General features: G+C 41.9%; 1 protein-coding gene across 7 annotated transcripts in view; it reads left to right on the forward strand.

The window, feature by feature from the left end:
• The first annotated feature begins 548 nt into the window (after positions 1-548).
• XPNPEP2 (X-prolyl aminopeptidase 2) overlaps positions 549-17169 on the forward strand; it is a 79365-nt gene continuing 62744 nt past the window's right edge. For 4 of the 7 annotated variants that reach the window (XR_013624978.1, XR_013624977.1, XR_013624976.1 and 1 more), the window contains exons 1-5: positions 549-662; positions 3189-3292; positions 3469-3585; positions 7414-7477; positions 11836-11940. Coding sequence is in view for 3 of the 7 variants with exons in the window: in XM_068097125.2 (XP_067953226.2) it covers positions 623-662; positions 3189-3292; positions 3469-3585; positions 7414-7477; positions 11836-11940 (430 nt within the window). In the remaining 4 variants the exon portion in view is untranslated. The remainder of the gene's footprint in view (positions 663-3188; positions 3293-3468; positions 3586-7413; positions 7478-11835; positions 11941-17169) is intronic. The other 3 variants (XR_013624979.1, XM_068097126.2, XM_068097127.2) reach the window with 3 other exon arrangements.

The raw sequence follows: 17169 nt of genomic DNA on the forward strand, positions 1-17169 counted from the left end.
CTGGGGGTCAAACACAGCTTGAGAAATCGTCAATTTAGGCATTTTTTGAGTCGTCTGTAACTGTTGCTATGGTAACGGGCTGTCTGACCGTAAAACGTCAATATTTTTGAAATTTTTTTTCATGATTTTGTTCCTGATACTCACAACTTTTAGGTAAATTACATTGAATTAGGAAAATCACCTCCGATTTGGCCCAGCCTACTTCACATCACACCTCTCTTTCGCTATCTGCTTTGCAATCCTGAATACCGCTCTCTGACCCTCTTCCGAATCCAATGAGAAATCCATAGCTATCCAATGAGACCTCCAAATATAATTGGCTGTCTGCAATGCTTTCTGGGTACTCTCACCTCATCCTTTTCATTCATCTTTACTTCCTTCAAATTATCCACATATTCTGCAAATGAAATAATGTGAAACGGTTCCCGGTGAAATGTCACTGCACAGAGTCTATAAACACACAAACGGCTTGTCCAATGAACATAAACAGGTACAACCCCTGAGCTGCTCCCACCCAGGCTGTACACCTGCACGCAAGGAAACACATGGACTTTGACCAGCAACAGATTGCTTTTGAACCCTGAGTTTGAATGCTTTGTGAGCAGCATTTGGACTTGGGGAAATGGAGATGTGGTTGCAAATATTGTGCGTCATTGCGCTGCGTAAGATCCATAGCTTTCCTTTTCTCTCTATGTTCAATCACATGTACCTTGTGACATATTTGCTTTGAGTTTGTATTTGAGGTGTTATATATATATATATATATATATATATATGACTTATTTTGTTGCATTGATACAACTGTGAGAGTACTCCCATCCACCACTAATACGTCTACCATGTCTAACATTGAAATCCAATAGTGGGCCTTAAATAACTAAAGTAAAAAGTTTTGTGTTTTGCTACAATATACTTTTTTGGTTTTGTGGTGTGAATTAGACCTGTGGACCTTTTCTTATTAACGCTTGAGTAATTGTAGTAAATGAATAATTTTATCAGGAACGTTTTTATATATTGAACTGCTCACCGATACTTAGCGCTGGCAGAATAGAATAAGGATGTTCGCCTCTGAGCTGTCTCGGCTGGGTTTAAATCAGGACCCAACTATAAATTGCCATTCTGGTGTTTCGCAGGCAGGGTGATTCATCAGTGTGTGGATCGTCGCTAGTCCTCGGATGGACAGACGTTAAACTGGCGGGCCTGTTTGTTATCATTAGTCTGCGGACGTTAAAATCCCACGGTGTCTTTCGTGAAGTGTACAAATTACAAATTTCAGTCCTGACTACCACTGTGAAGGCAAAGGCAAACCACCCAGTGTAATCCTTGTTGTGAGGCTGCTTTGGCAGAACTCAATCTACTATCAGGCAGAGTGCTATAATTATATTTTTAAAATATCATTTATAATCAAGTGCTTTCTACTTCATTTAATGCTACTGAAAATCAACATGGTGCTAAATTGAGATGTAGTGTGGAATTTAAGAGATAAAAATCGAAAGGCGTTAAGTTGGGTGGAACGAGCAGGCCATTTCATTGGTGCTCCTCGACCAACCCAAAGGTCTGGCAAAGTTTGATTCGAAAACACTTTTACAATTTGAGCAAAGTGATGTTGTGCTCCATCCTGTTGAAAGATGGCTCCTTGTAACAAGTTGGGATTTTCTTAGAGTTGCGGAATAAGATAGTCTCGTGGTATGTTGAGATATGAAATGCTGGTGACAGCACGTTCATCAAAGGAATAGGGTCCATAGATGTAAGAATGTGACACACACACCAGACGTTCACTTAGGCGAATCTCTTTCATATTCATACAATTCATGCAGATTGTCTTCTCTCCATATCTACAATTATGATGATTCACTTTGCCTGATATGTGAAATGTAGCCTCGTCACTAAAAATGAGGTTTGACAAAAAAATGTTTGGCCAATTATATCCATGCAATTAATTCTCGACAAACATTTACTCTTGTTTCATAATTCTCTTCTAAAAGTTTATGAACTGTTTGCATTGTATAACATTTAAACCTCACTCAATTCTTTATGAAGGATATGATGAACAGAGTTTTTCGGAATGTTTAACTCAAGAGAGGCTCTCCTAATTGACTTTTTAGGGCTGTTGGTAAATGCGTCCATAACAACATTCACCCTTTCATTTGACTTTCTTGGCCTTACAGCAGATTTACCCTTCAGGACAGATCCTGTAACCTCAAACTGATCTACCTATCTTCTCATGGAAGGTCTTTCAGGCGCTGGTTTGATCATTTCACGCTGAAAACGCCTTTGGGCATGGATGATTGAACCACATTCATGTACAAATGTCACAATTTTTGCTTTCTATTGAGGACTTGTCATGATGTCAGAAAATGGCGTTTCTCCCAAAAGAAAGAAAATAACAATCAATATTCATGTACAAATGTCACAATTTTCGCTTTCTATTGAGGACTTGTCACTACAACAGAAAATTGGGTTTCTCCTGAAACAAAGAAAATAACAATCAATATTCACAATCAACTGAAACTTACAACTCCAATGCATGTACTCCTGTCAAATTTATGTCATTGTCTCAAATAACAATAAAACCATTCAACGTTCTTTTTGGTATATTCATTTTCAGACACTGTGCATGATCATTATATTTTAGTATAATAATGCAATACATAATTATCAATTGAATTGATTGTGTATAAATTGAATTATTACATATTTCTACATATTGAACATATTATATATTACAATATTCAACATATTATTATTACATATTACAATATAATTGAATTATTACATATTATAATATAAATAATCTTATTTATAGTATGATGACCTTGACCACTTTAGACACTATAAAGATGTATTGGCAGACATTTCTGGCCTGGCCTAACGATCCGGCTGCTTCATTCAAAACAATCCTGATTCGGTTTGATGAGAAACGGATGAAATAATTTGTTCCCTGTCCTCTAATGCTACCCAGAATGCAGTGAAAGTTACTGCAATCTATGCAAGAGATGGACCTGAACCAATGGGAATTGTAACTGGAATATATCAAAAATTGGTTATTTAAATTTCATAATTGTAGCGGATAGTGTTTTTCTTTCGTCACAACAATAAGCAAATCAAGAAAAACGAAATGATGACAATTGATCTGCCTTTTTAAAGGAAACTAAACAATTATTTTTGGGGTTTTTTCTCCTCAAAAGGAAGTTCTTCTATACATTCATGGCAACCAGAGTCAGCCAATGGAGATAATATGATGGAAGAAGATTACAAGCAGGATACGAGAAATTGCAGCATTTCTCCACCGGTAAAAAAAAAAACATTTACCAAAAGTCACCATTATGCAACGACAGATACAAAGATGTTTTATCATGATCATGAATTTTTTATTCATTCTTTTAACTAAAAGCAAATGTCATGAAGTGGAGAAACGTTGTTTTCATTTTGATTGTTTTGTTTATTGATTGTGGATTCTGCCCCCAGTATCTTCCCCCAACAACTACGGTAACAACACAGCGGCTGCGTGACCTTCGCAAGCTCATGTCTTCTCCTCCCTACAACCTGTCCGCATACATTGTTCCTTCAGGCGACGCTCATATGGTTAGCAATTCCAAAGCTATACTGGACAAGTATTATCCTACTATATTAAATAAGGCAATTCTCTATGTATGGATGGATGGATGTACATCTGAAAATCAGAGAAAAAATATTTAATTTGCGTAATATTTGACATAGAAAGAATTCCATTGAGTGTTATAAAAAAAACTACATTCAATAGCTGCAACAAATAATTCAAACAATTTATTTTAATTGTTATATTTCACGACATCAAAATGGCCTTTAATGGAAGATATTATTTTTACGACAATATTTTGACAATTACGGACGAGGTGCGTGCGTTGTTATTTGGGACCTGGAAACTCCCCCGACAGGACCTCTTCATTATCCTCGATTTTCAAGACGTCAAATGCACCAAAAGTTTAGTTTGGTTAAAAAAAAATCATGAACGTTCGGTCACCAAAAAAAACCTACTGTCTGTATAACGTTTGGAGCATAGGTAGCTGAAGGCCCTGAGACAGTTTGTTCACTACTTGAAAAGTTTTTTTCTAAAATTCAAAAAAAACATTTTCCAAAATTCAACTTCTGAACGATTTATATTTAAATTATTAAAAACTCTTTTTGAAAAAATCCAGCGACTTTCTCTACCCAGGTTTCGACCTGGTTGGAATCAATAGTTTAACTGAAGGACCCATGCTATTCCCATGGAGTACAAGTTAATAATTCCTAGGCTAATCATTATTTGACCAAGGATATGTGCTCCCTCTTCAGCTCTTCTAGGAATGGTTTGTTTAGTTTAGTTTTGTCCGTTTTAAACTTCCCTGTAAATAAAGAATTCCGTGTTATAAAGCAAATATAATGTTCCTTGTGTAATGGTATATTTACCCACTTTGTTCATTTTTTAGCTCACCTGGACTTTAGTCCGGTGGGTTGATGCAATCGAGCAGTGTCCGTAGGTAAGTGAGTGAGTGAATCTGCAAACACTTCATTCATTACCTCCTGAACCAAACACACGATTTTGATGAAACCTGGCCACAGGCTTCATATCTGATGCTTAACGAAGGTATATTGACCGCATCAAATTCTGTGCTCATTGTGGGGGTTTACGAGGGGGTTTTGAACCCCATCTCCCAAAAGAGGTATTTGCTCTTTTCTCCTGAACCAAACACACGATTTTGATGAAACTTGGCCACAAGCTTCATATCTGATGCCTAAATATGGTGTATTGACCACATCAAAATCTGTGCTCATTATGAGGGTCTATGGGGAGGTTTTGACCCCCCTCCCAAAATAGGTATTTGCTCTCTTCTCCGAAACTACACACACAATTTTGATGAAACATGGCCACAAGCTTTATATCTGATGCCTAACGAAGGTGTATTGACTGCATAAAAATGTGCGCTCATGAAGGGGCTCTATGGGGTGTGGGTTCACCCTCGACATGGGTGAATATTTTGGTCTTTAAAACGGGTGACTGTCACGGTCGTTTTGACAGGACTCACCGGATTTGAACTGGGAAACCAGAACAGTCTGGTGGCTGCAACAGTATATTTGGAGTACAGTAAAAATGAAGTGACTTGAGACTCTGTTACAACTGCCAAATGACCTGCACCTGTATCCAATAATTATAATTACTAGCAATAATTATAAAGCCCTATGGGCGGGGCTTCAATTGGGAGGCCCAAATGAAAAGGCTAAATATCAGAAATTGAAGGCTTTTTTTTCTTTTAAACGATTAAGATAAACATCCGTTAAATCTCGATCGGTGCAGCCGTCTGTGCGGCACCCGGGAAAATAACGTCATGTGGGAACAAGTATCAGCAGGATGTGGCAGTATGGGAGTCCACGTTTCTTATCCTCCTTCATGCTAAAGTAGCCCACCACTTCTCCAAGCATTCTGCTCTTCAGATCCGCCATGACAGATTTAAGCTTGATACTGAAGACGCATGCAGTTAGTCCTCCCGATGTCGTATGTACTCCCGATACGTGTTTCCTTCATTGTAAAAACTACCAAATCAACAGTTAAAAGGATTTTCAGCCGATAGGTGTTACGGCCTTGGCTAGATCGATGGAGACAGCGATCTGTTAGCGTATTCACCGCCCAAAATAGCTATGTGGAATTCTCTCATGTGGAGATTAAACTAATCGTGTTCACAATCGCTATGTCGTATGTACTCCCGATACGTGTTTCCTTCAGTTGAAATGGGTTAGAATTCTCTCAAGCAGGGATTCAACCCATGTCCTTATGAAAGGTCTTTGTCCGAGGTCACCGTGCAGCGATCGGTGCAGCCGTGCAGCGTTCGGTGCAGCCATGCAGCGATCGGTGCAGCCGTTTGTGCAGCACCCGGGAAAGCAACATCGTCACAATCTTACTATAATTCACCAAATGTCCGTCTGTCTGTTCGAAGGTACCGTAAAAACCGCTGAACCGATCGCAAAGATATTTTGGGTGGGTAATCCTGAGATCTCCAGGAGTAAAATAGGCTATTTAGTTTTCCCAATTTCAGCTTTGGTCTCCAGCATTCTCAGGTTTGGACTGCCGCATAACATTCACGTTCGCATAACGTTCATTGTGACGATGTTCTCATTGTGACGATGTTGTGACGATGTATGTGTTCACGGTAGTGTTTGACGCGATGGTGTGAACGTAATTTCGTAATGTTTTTCGTTTCGTAATCCTTTAATGAACGTTTAATGTTTAATGAACGTTTAATGCCCTTCGATGTCCGTGGCTGCACGCACGCTACACTGGACGGGCCAGCTTGTACCTTGCCCTTCGCCGTCATGCTCGGGTAAACCGCTGAGCCCCATCCGTGATGGGGACTGGGGCTTGAGACAGTGTCCCACGAACGAGGAATTCCCAGTAAGCGCGAGTCATCAGCTCGCGTTGATTAAGTCCCTGCCCTTTGTACACACCACCCGTCGCTACTACCAATCGGACGGTTTGGTGAGATCCTCGGATCAGCCCCTGCACGGGCCGTTCTCGGCTTGTGAGAACAATGAATGTTATGCGAACGCGAATGTTATGCGGGAGTCCAAACCTGAGAATGCTGGAGACTAAAGCTGAAATTGGGAAAACTAAATAGCCTATTTTACTCCTGGAGATCCCAGGATTATCCACCGAAAATATCTTTGCGATCGGTTCAGCAGTTTTTACGGTACCTTCGAACAGACAGGCAGACAGACAGACAGACAGACGGATGGACGGACATTTGGTGAATTATAGCAAAGATATATTCCGCATAATTCTGGACAGATTGCTACACCATTGCAGGCCATACTTTTCCTGAGAGAATTTGTAAATTGTAAGATAACTCCGCCCGCCTACTTTTAACAAAGATTATCGTGGGATCTTTAACATCCACTCACTAAGGCAAGCAGCCGGACGCCCAGCTTAACGCCCATCTTAGGGATGCCACACACACACACACTGAAGAATCACCCTACCTGTTTAACACCTGGATGATGGGTTATATCTAGGTCAGGATTCAAACCTGGGCTGGACAGTTCAGAGATGGGTGGCTGTGCCTCGAGGCCATTCTACCAATCCTCCTGACAAGTAGAATAATTTAATAAAATTATTACATGATTCCCCTAAGAAACGTAATTGTAACACACAATGAAGTAACGAAATTAAATGAAAATGTTCATCTTTTTATGTAGTGTAGAATATTTTTTTAGCCTGAATTATTCCACAAAAGAAAGAATTTAATTTTTTCGATCTTTTTATGTTTTACCCTTAAAACTAACAAATCGCCATCATTACTTTTTCCATTTCCATGCAATTTTGGTGACTTTCATTTGACCTTCGTATATATAATACACTGAGTCGACGAAGCCTTGTGTCCATGTATTGCTGTTTTGATATAGAGTGAATATATTGCACCAAAGGATGCTCGCCTTGCATGGATGACTGGATTCACAGGAAGTGCAGGTAAGTTTGAACATCACCATCCTTGTCTATGAGGTCATGGTTGGTTCCACACTAAGTGTAATTATAAGATGCTGCTAAAATGACAAAAATGGTGCTCATTGTATGTCGTGCCATGTACGGCCGAGTGGAGGCCGCTGTTAGCAATTCCTATCCTCGTTCGCCTTGCTCGTCCATGGGCCGAGTCCACGTTTACAACTTACTTCTCACAAGTTGTTGAGCTGACTTTCATTATAGTCTATGCAGAACCTGGTTCTCTGAGGGAATGCATGGGTATACTCTGGATATTGTCCTCCTTGTATATCAGATCAAGATTAGCAATTTTGGCTGGATGCTAAAAATTCTGCCTGTTAGGCGGTGTATTGGTACTGTGTGAGCTTGATGCTCGTATGCCTAAAATACAATAAAGAATGTGTTGCTTATTATACATGACTATGTAATATTTGATGAGCTGAGATGTTTATTCGAAAAGTTGATTTGTATAAAATGATAAGTTATAATGTTTAAGTTGGTCTTTAACTCCAGTAGAAAGGTACCGTAAAATGGGGGGAATAGGGAGAGCAAGGTGAATAGGGACACAAACTGGAAAAAAGTTCGGAAACTTTTTTCGCTGAAAATTGATAACCATACTGATTTGTTGATATTTGGGTTGAAAGTGTTGTCTTGTTTTTTTAAAAAGCAACTTATAGTCCCTATTAACCCCATATATGGGTTAAATAGGAATAAATAGGATTTTTATGGCGGTCCCTATTCACCCCGTTTTATGGGTGAATAGGGACAGTCACTAATACAAAAAAATAATAATCAGGAAATAGGGAGTTTGGAGAAACTTTTTATCCCATATTTTTTTTCATTGGCACCATGGTTTATATTATGGGTACATATTATGTGCATCCATCTGAGCTATCAATTTCGCAATAAGTTGGAAACTCAGGATTGTTTCTTGATTATTATTATTTTGTATTAGTGACTGTCCCTATTCACCCGTAAAACGGGGTGAATAGGGACAGCCATAAAAATCCTATTTATTCCTATTTAACCCATATATGGGGTTAATAGGGACTATAAGTTGCTTTTTTTAAAAACAAGAGAACACTTTCAACCCAAATATCAACAAATCAGTATGGTTATCAATTTTCAGCGAAAAAAGTTTCTGAACTTTTTTTCAGTTTGTGTCCCTATTCACCTTGCTGCCCATATTCACCTTGCTGTCCCTATTCACCCCATTTCACGGTAACCAGGGTGCAATATATTTCTGGTTACTTCCGGATATGGAATTGTCTAACAAGTTTGAGGAATTTGAACAGTGAGGAACTTGCAAGATTCTATCTCCAATGATCTAGAAATTGGGAAGCAGAGTGAAACAGGGATGCGTCCCCTCTCCCAGATTTATGAAGCTTTGTTTTATGGCACTTAGGTGAGTATTATTCAATGATGTCACGGCCATTAACAAATGCTTACAGAATGGATACTTCCCTGTTAAGTGGAAATGTGCTTCAGTATGTGGAATTCATACGACTACTCGTGTTACTGAATTTGATCAGCTACGCTCTATCCCAATTACCTCTGTTTTAGCTCGGGTGTTGAGAGTTTTCTTGCTGATTGGTTGATGGTCGATTTTAAACCTCATATTGATCCTGCACAGTTTGGAAACATGAAAGGAAGTTCTATCAACCACTGTTTAGTCCATATGCTGAATGTTATACATCGAAATCTTGACCAACGAGGTCATTATGCGAATATTTGCACTTTCGACTTTACCAAGGCCTTCGACCTGGTCAACCACTCCAAGGTCATCGAAAAGCTCATCAGCTTGGGATTGATGCTTCCATCCTACATACAGTGTGCAGTTTCCTTTCTGATCGTTCCCAGGTGGTTCGTTATCAAGGGAAGACGTCAAATTCTTTGTGTCTCTCCGGGGGATTTCCACAAGGGACGAAACAAGGACCAATTTTGTTGCTTTTCTGGTGAATGACGTGGCTGTAACAACAGAACATCGTTGGAAATATGTGGATGACTTGAGCCTGGTTGAGGTTGAAGTGTTGAACAGAACTCAGCAAAGTTCGATCCAAGCCCGTGTTGATGCACTTGGTGATTGGTGTTGCCTTAACGATGTTAGACCGAAGCCGGAGAAATGTAAAATTGTGCAAATATCTTTTCTTCAGAATGTTCCACCACAATTAAACGTCGTCATTGATAACATCGCTCTGCAAAGAGTTCAATCGCTCATTCTCCTTGGTGTTATAATCCAATCTGATCTGAAGTGGAAAAGTCAAATCCAGCAGATTGTTTCTCGTGCTGCTCGACGACTCTTCGTCCTTTGTACCTTGATGAAATTCCATGTGAGTGCCCCCGATCTTGTTGAAATATACAAAGTGTACATTCGCCCTTTGCTGGAGTTCGGTTTGCCCGTGTGGTGTTCTGGCATTACAAGGGCTCAGAGTGATGAGATTGAACGACTCCAGAAGCGTGCGCTCCGTTTTATTGCGTTACCATCTATTCAGTCCTACGTGCAATAACTTTGTTATTTTTGGTAAACAGTTGTTGAGCGAACGTAGGAATGAGCTTCTCTTGCGTTTTGGACTTGGTCTTTTAGAATGTGATCGTCACGTGACATTCTTCCTCCTACCCGACAATCTGTGTCTCGATATAATATGCAACTCAGGAATGCTCAACATCTTGACCTCCCTCGGTGTAAGACTCAGACTAAGAACTCAGACTGTAAGACTCAGAGATACAAGAATTCAACAATTCCTTTTTTGATTGAAATGCTTAATTCTGTTATACAACACAACAACAACAGGCATTTAAAGGCCATTTTCCCTGCTAGAGTGGGGGTTAGCTTTGCGGTCCCCATGACAATCTTCTCCATTTTGCCCTATTTTCTGCATCTCCCCTTGTTAACCCCCTTGCCCGCATTTATTCTTCGACCATCTTTAGCCAAGTCTTTCTCGGTCTTCCCCGTCCTCTACTTCCTTCTACATTCATTTCCATCACTCTTCTCAACCAGTCACTTTCATTCTTCCTCAACACATGACCAAACCATCTCAAACTGTTTCTCTTCACAGCATCCATCACAGGCTCTATTCCCATCATCTTTCGCAATTCATCATTTGTCTTCCTCTCTCGCAACGATACTCTACACATCCACCAAACCATTCGCATTTCCACCCTTTCCAACCTTCGTTGCTGCTCTACATTCATGACCCATGTCTCGCCCCCATAAATCATAACACTTCTCACACATGCAGCATACACCTTTCCCTTCAGCTTCAACGACACTCCCCCTCCTCGTCAGCACGCCACTCAGTTCCCGAAACTTCTTCTATGCACATCTCACTCTAGCAACCGTTGCCGAGTCTGATCCACCTTCTCCATTCAGCATGCCTCCTAGGTAACAAAATGTTTTCACACCTTCCAGCAGCTTCACGCCGTCTCCAATATCCAACTCAACATTTCCTCCATCTGCAGCTTCCTCTGTGCACACCTTACACTTGAATGTAGCTGCCACACTGGTTAATGACCCTCTCAGACCACTACATTTTTGATGAACCCACTCAGCACACATTGTACATTGAATGGAGTTCACTCCGACACCCTTCCTGCACACAGCACACGGCCACTTCCCAGTTCTTTCCACCTCACCACATGCTTTACCACTTGCCATCACCTTCGTTTTTCCGATATTCACCTTCAGACCTTTTGTCTCCATACATTCCTTCCATTTGTTCATCTGCTCCTTCAGTCCATCCATATTTTCCGCAATCAACACCAGATCATCTGCATACAACAACTCCCATGGTAAACCCTCCTTTACGTTCTGAGCCAGCACCTCCATCACAGCTACAAATAGTAGTGGACTTAGTACCGACCCCTGATGCACTCCCACCTTCACCTGAAACTCACCACTGTTCCTGTCCTTCGTCCTTACAGCTGTGCACGCTCTTTTGTACATTGCCATCACTACTCTGATATTTGCCATCACATCATTGCCATCACTACTACTCTGCTTAATTCTGTTATGTAGGTGCATAAAATCAATTACATGCAGAATATCTGTTTGTTGTTCTTCTTAAGTTCTCAACTATTTTTGGGTTATTTTGTTGTTAGAATTTGTTATATTTTTTATTATTGTTTCATTATGTACGTTTGTTTATTCCATACACTTATTTTGATACATAATATGTATATTAATGTAATTTTATATGATTATTATTATTTTTATATACATTTGTAAGTTTTATGAAATACTGCTTTATTTTTGTAAACTTAACAAATATCAGTGTTTGGACTGCCTTGTCCAGTGTTTAATGATTTCAATAAACCGAAATGAATGAATGAATTCCACATTCCTGCTGCAGGTACAGCCGTGATTACTGGAAAGCAGGCCGCCATATGGACTGACAGTCGTTACTGGATCCAGGTTGAAAGGCAAGTGGATTGCAACTGGGAGCTACAGAAAACAGGTATTGAACAACAACAAAAACAAATAAATACCTATTTAGATATTAGCCTTTCATCACAGGCCACGCCATCTTGGATGGATGTTAAACTGGGTGTCCCGTCTGCCAACATTTAGTGGATGTTAAAGATCTCATGGTGTCCTTCGCCAAGACGAGCCGAGTTATCGCCATGACACTTCTATGAGGCCATGGACAAGACCTTAAATATATATAATGTTGTAATTTCGTTTTTAAAAATTGATCACAGACGCACGGACAGACAACCCAAAAACAAAATTACCTTAATTTGTTACAAATAGCCACAGGTGTATATATTGTGTTCTTTCTTATGTGCTATGTTATTTCCAATTATGTTATTGTTGTAGAATTGCTGGATGTTGGTGGATTGCTGGGAGGGGACATGATAATGTAAGAGGAAGTGGAATTGTGATGAGGGCTAGGAGAGATGCCATGTTAACGGAGTCGGAGATGTCTTCACGGCTTCGTGCTTGGGAATAAACGGACTTGTGCCTTGCAATCAATCACATTGTTTAGCGTCTGTTGAGCGACATAACAGTATGAAACAAACATACACATATCAAATTCATCTGCCATCACAAATACCCACATGATGTTCTCCCCACCAACATTGTGTTCAACAATACCAATTTGGAGTCTTTTCAAACTAGTATTACTGATTTCTCAATAATCTGTTACAGATATTCTTTCACATAAAAGTAATTTTGTTTTGAGATTGGCTCAATAAAGATACGTAAACATCTGAAAGTTGGTGTTACAGACTGTAACTTCCAGATAATAGACCAAAAAATGGAAACACCTGGGTACATGGGCTGTACAACATGTATGCAAGTATTTGGCGAAGAACTTCACCGGGGTTGCTATGCACAAACTTGGCAATGCCCATTTGTGGATCCAGTGGTTCAAAGTGCATTGGCAATGGACTGCTGAGCAGTGGAGGAATGTGATGTAGTCTGTTGAGTCAGCCTTTTTTTTTTTTTTTTTTTTGTATACAAGATCGAGGCTCGATCGAGGATGGATCGAGCCTCGACACCGGGATTCATTCCGGTCGCCTGGTCGGCCCGGAGGTGGGGGTGCAGGGCCTGTCACGGAACGTCAAAACAAATGGCCTGCCGGGGCCGCCCAAAAGTCGGGCGTGAGGGGCGCGTCCACTAATGGAACGCCTCTCGCTTCCCAGATCGAGGGCCACGTGGTCAGGAGAACCTCGTCCCTTCTGGTTGCCTTGCCATCCCGCCGTGAGCGCTGGTCAGGACGTACTTCAAACTAAGCTTAAGTGTCAAGTGTTAAGTTCCTCCTTGCCCTCGCAAGGGAAAGGCTAGGGTCAAGCTCTTCCAAATTTCCAAACACTAGAAATTGGACGTCTCAAATTAATTAATTAATTTGTTAATACATCTCAGTCGCCCGCGACCTCTGTAGCGCGGGTGTCGAACCAGTTCATTTCCGGTGCGACCGGGCCGAGTATCGGCCCAGCCGTGGCCGAAGCCGTTGATTCCGCCGTAGCACGCTAACGCGTAGGCTCGCGCGTCCCTGGTCCGCCTGGGCTCCGCGGGTGTCCTACCGTGCCTGACGCCGCTATTCTCTCAACTTCCGGGAGTAGGCGCCGGTGCCCGGGGACGGATTTCGCTGTCTAAACGTGGTAGCGCTAGGCCAGTGGGACCGCCGGGACCCACGTGCACTCACACGTTGTTATGCGCGTGGGCGGCAGTATCAGACCGGGGCGCCCAAACGCTCCCCGGCTAAAGTTCATCCTGATGCGCACACATTGTGCGGACAAACCCCACCAAGTCGAGGGCCACGTGGTCAGGAGAACCTCGTCCCTTCTGGTCACACTGTGCCTATCGGCCGGCCTCGAAGACCGAAATTGTGTCGGCTACCGATCCTTCGGGTTCGAAACTATGCCACCCTGAAAATCACCATGTTCTCAACGAATGGACGTGTGCACGTGTGATGACAGCCCAAGGGGCTCCACCGCCCCGAGTGCCTGGTTCCAATTGTAACAGCTGGCGGTTCCATAATGGTGTGGGGTGCATTTTCCTGGCATGGCCTGGGTCCACTCATTTCATTAGAATGCAGGGTAGATGCAACATGCTATGTTACCATCATGAGCGATCATCTGCATCCCATGATGCAGCATTTCTTCCCTGTTGAGAGGGGTGTCTTTCAGGATGACAATGCTCCAGTCCACAGGACACATGTTGTCACCCGATGGTTTGAGGAGCACAAGGATGAAGTTACCCATCATTCATGGCCCTCCCAATCACCGGATCTCAATTCCATAGAGCATTCATGGAGGAACTCTCTGGAGAGGCGCCTAAGACAGTCATTTCCGCCTCCACCAAACCGACGTGAATTGGAGGACTACCTTGTTTAAGAATGCCACTTTGGTGCAGAACTTTTCCAGACTCTTGTTTTACTTTTGTATTATTTCTCAGATTTGAAAACTGAAAATTGTTTTTCACCCTTCATATGAGCTAATCTATCTATAATTCCAGTAATCTCTGTGTGTATGTATGTATGTATGTATGTATGTATCTATGTATGTCTGTGACCGCTGTTTCTCGACAACCACGGGTTCGATATACTTGAAACTTGCCAGGTATATTGCTGGGGACCCGAGGATGTGCCTTTTCAAGGTTTCATATTAATCGGACAAGTAGTTACCGAGCTATGTCCAAAAAACGATTCAACCAATCAGAGAGCAGCGAGCTATCACGTGTGCCGAACGTGCCGAACAGACTCTGCCTCGGACGGCACATTTGAGAGCGTATTCATTTATTTCACGTTGGCAAACTATGTTGCCGCTATGTTGGCGTTAAACTATGTTTTAAAACTAATTAAAACTAATTTGCGATTCTTTCGCTTTCCTGCGCGTTTGTGCACGTTATGGCGATTTCTTTACCAAACTCCGCAAGCCGTTCGCTTTGGACCAAACCATTTCATGTAAATAGAGGGGGGGGGATTGTCACCGTACTCGCAAGCCGTTCGCTTTGGACCAAACCATTTCATGTAAATAGAGGGGGGGGATTGTCACCGTACTCGCAAGCCGTTCGCTTTGGACCAAACCATTTCATGTAAATAGAGGGGGGGGGGGATATAATTTTAGATATATATATAGTACGGGCATGCCCTAGTTATATAAGTGCCAACAAGTATAAGGATCAGCCGGGAAGATCGAGGTTTCGTAGCACAACCCATGTTTATTCAAGGAGTTGTAGTATATACACGACCAAGTCGGTGTGAAACCCGGAAGCAGGGAGCGCAATGCCACCTAGCTACAGTCAGCCCAACCAAAATATATAATAGTGAAGGGAAACGAAAGATTAACAAGATACAACTACTTCCAAAAATAAAAAGGTAACAAAAACGAACCAAAGTTACCAGCACGTAACAAAAGTTACCGTGATTAATGAAACTCTATTCTATGGGTGAATTTCATTGTGGTAAATTAATGAATTGCAGGTTGAAACATGAGGGTATAAATTCAGCCCATCGTTCCTGCACTGCACCAATCCCAGAAACCTTCTCCTATCCACACACAATATACGTACAAGTCCTACCAATACCCCTGTGCCTCACTATCTCCAATGCATCTCGGTACCTATATGCAAGTCCGGCAGAATGGTAGGTCATGCTATCAACTCTTTCTGCTGCCACTACCTTTCCAGGGAGACTATTCTCTGCATTTCATACTCTCCGACTGAAAGACCCACATGCCTTATTAATGTCACTGACGCTCATCTTCTTTACTCAGAAAATGCTGTACCAAACAAAAAGAACAGGAAAGTTATATGAGATATGATGAGAGAAAGAAAGGCAAGAGTCTACCAGGCATCGTGCGGCTAAATGTCGATAAATGAATCAAGAAAGAGAAGATACTTTGAAGGCAGAAAAACATCATCTTCCGCAGTGCCGGTGCCTATGCCTAACCGACAGTGCGAGACGTCTGAATGATGAATGCTGCACTTCCTCAAGAGTCAAACCCCTCGTCATAGCCTGTTTGTAAGAAACGATTTGAAACAGAATGTGGTGAGCATGATCCATCAATTTCTACTCAGCTTAAGACAAATAACTCATGTCATGATAGTGTGAAGGTGACAACAGGGTCAGCACAGAGGTCCCAGCGAAGGGGCGAACAGTCCAGCAGCAAGTCGGCATCTCGGTGGAGAGCCTATAGCAGCAGCATCTTGCATTGATTTTATAATATGTAAATATGTAAATATCCACAATTCACCCCGAGACTAGGTATGTTTAATACATTTAATATGGAACCGAGCCCATATGTGGCTGGAAAACCAGCTTCCTGGTTCACGTGCCGAGAGGCTTATGAGGTGGGGAAGGAGGTGGAGGTGGAGAAAGGGGAGGCGGTGGAGGTGGAGGAGGAGAGGCATGGCTGGCTGAATGGGAGCAAGGCTTGTGCACATGCGAGCAGTCTGACTGAGCGGCCTTCTGCGCTGGAGTTTCATAGCATCACCTCCCCTTTCCTAGTCGCCCCCACATTTATAACCCTAGGCCCGTGCATCATGGATGACGTGCCATGCCTCTCTCTGCTCACTCACCATTGAGCGCGGACCAGTATGGTGGGTGGAGTGACTCCCTCCTGACCTTCCAGCCTGAGCTCTGAGTTAATCCGTGCCTGTTACAACACTCTTACCTCATTTGCCACCAAAACTTTTACCGCCGCAGAGCTTAGTGAACGCTAAAAACAACACAAATGACAGATTACAGAGGGCAGAACGGTAAAAATGGAGTCCAAATAATGAATAATTTATATACAAACATAGGGAAGGCAAGACATAGTCTAACTAGACATATAAGTGATTAAGCAACTCATATCACAATTAATTACTTTACGCTTATGTTAGATAGTCACTTAAAGGAAATAACTGCTATATTCCAAGCACTATTAACCCCTAGGTGTCATTTCCACAACATCAGTTCAATCAACATTTCCACAAGTATGTATTTATATATATATATATTGTTACCGGACCGCGGCGAGGATGTTGTTTGCCGAGCGGATGGCCGCCGCGCCCGAACAGTTACCCTGACTAACCCGATTCCTGAACGTTGGCCGAATCGCGCCACAGATATTCAATGGGGAAAAGACTAAAGCGAAGGATGTGACGAAGAAGAACACAAAAGCAAAAAGGTTGCAAATGCTACTAAATTTATTCCTACTATTTACACAATCAAAGAACCCAAGGAGAAGGAAGG

The sequence above is a fragment of the Myxine glutinosa genome, chromosome 11, assembly GCF_964187855.1.
Source record: "Myxine glutinosa chromosome 11, kmMyxGlut1.1, whole genome shotgun sequence".
NCBI classification, from domain to species: domain Eukaryota; kingdom Metazoa; phylum Chordata; class Myxini; order Myxiniformes; family Myxinidae; genus Myxine; species Myxine glutinosa.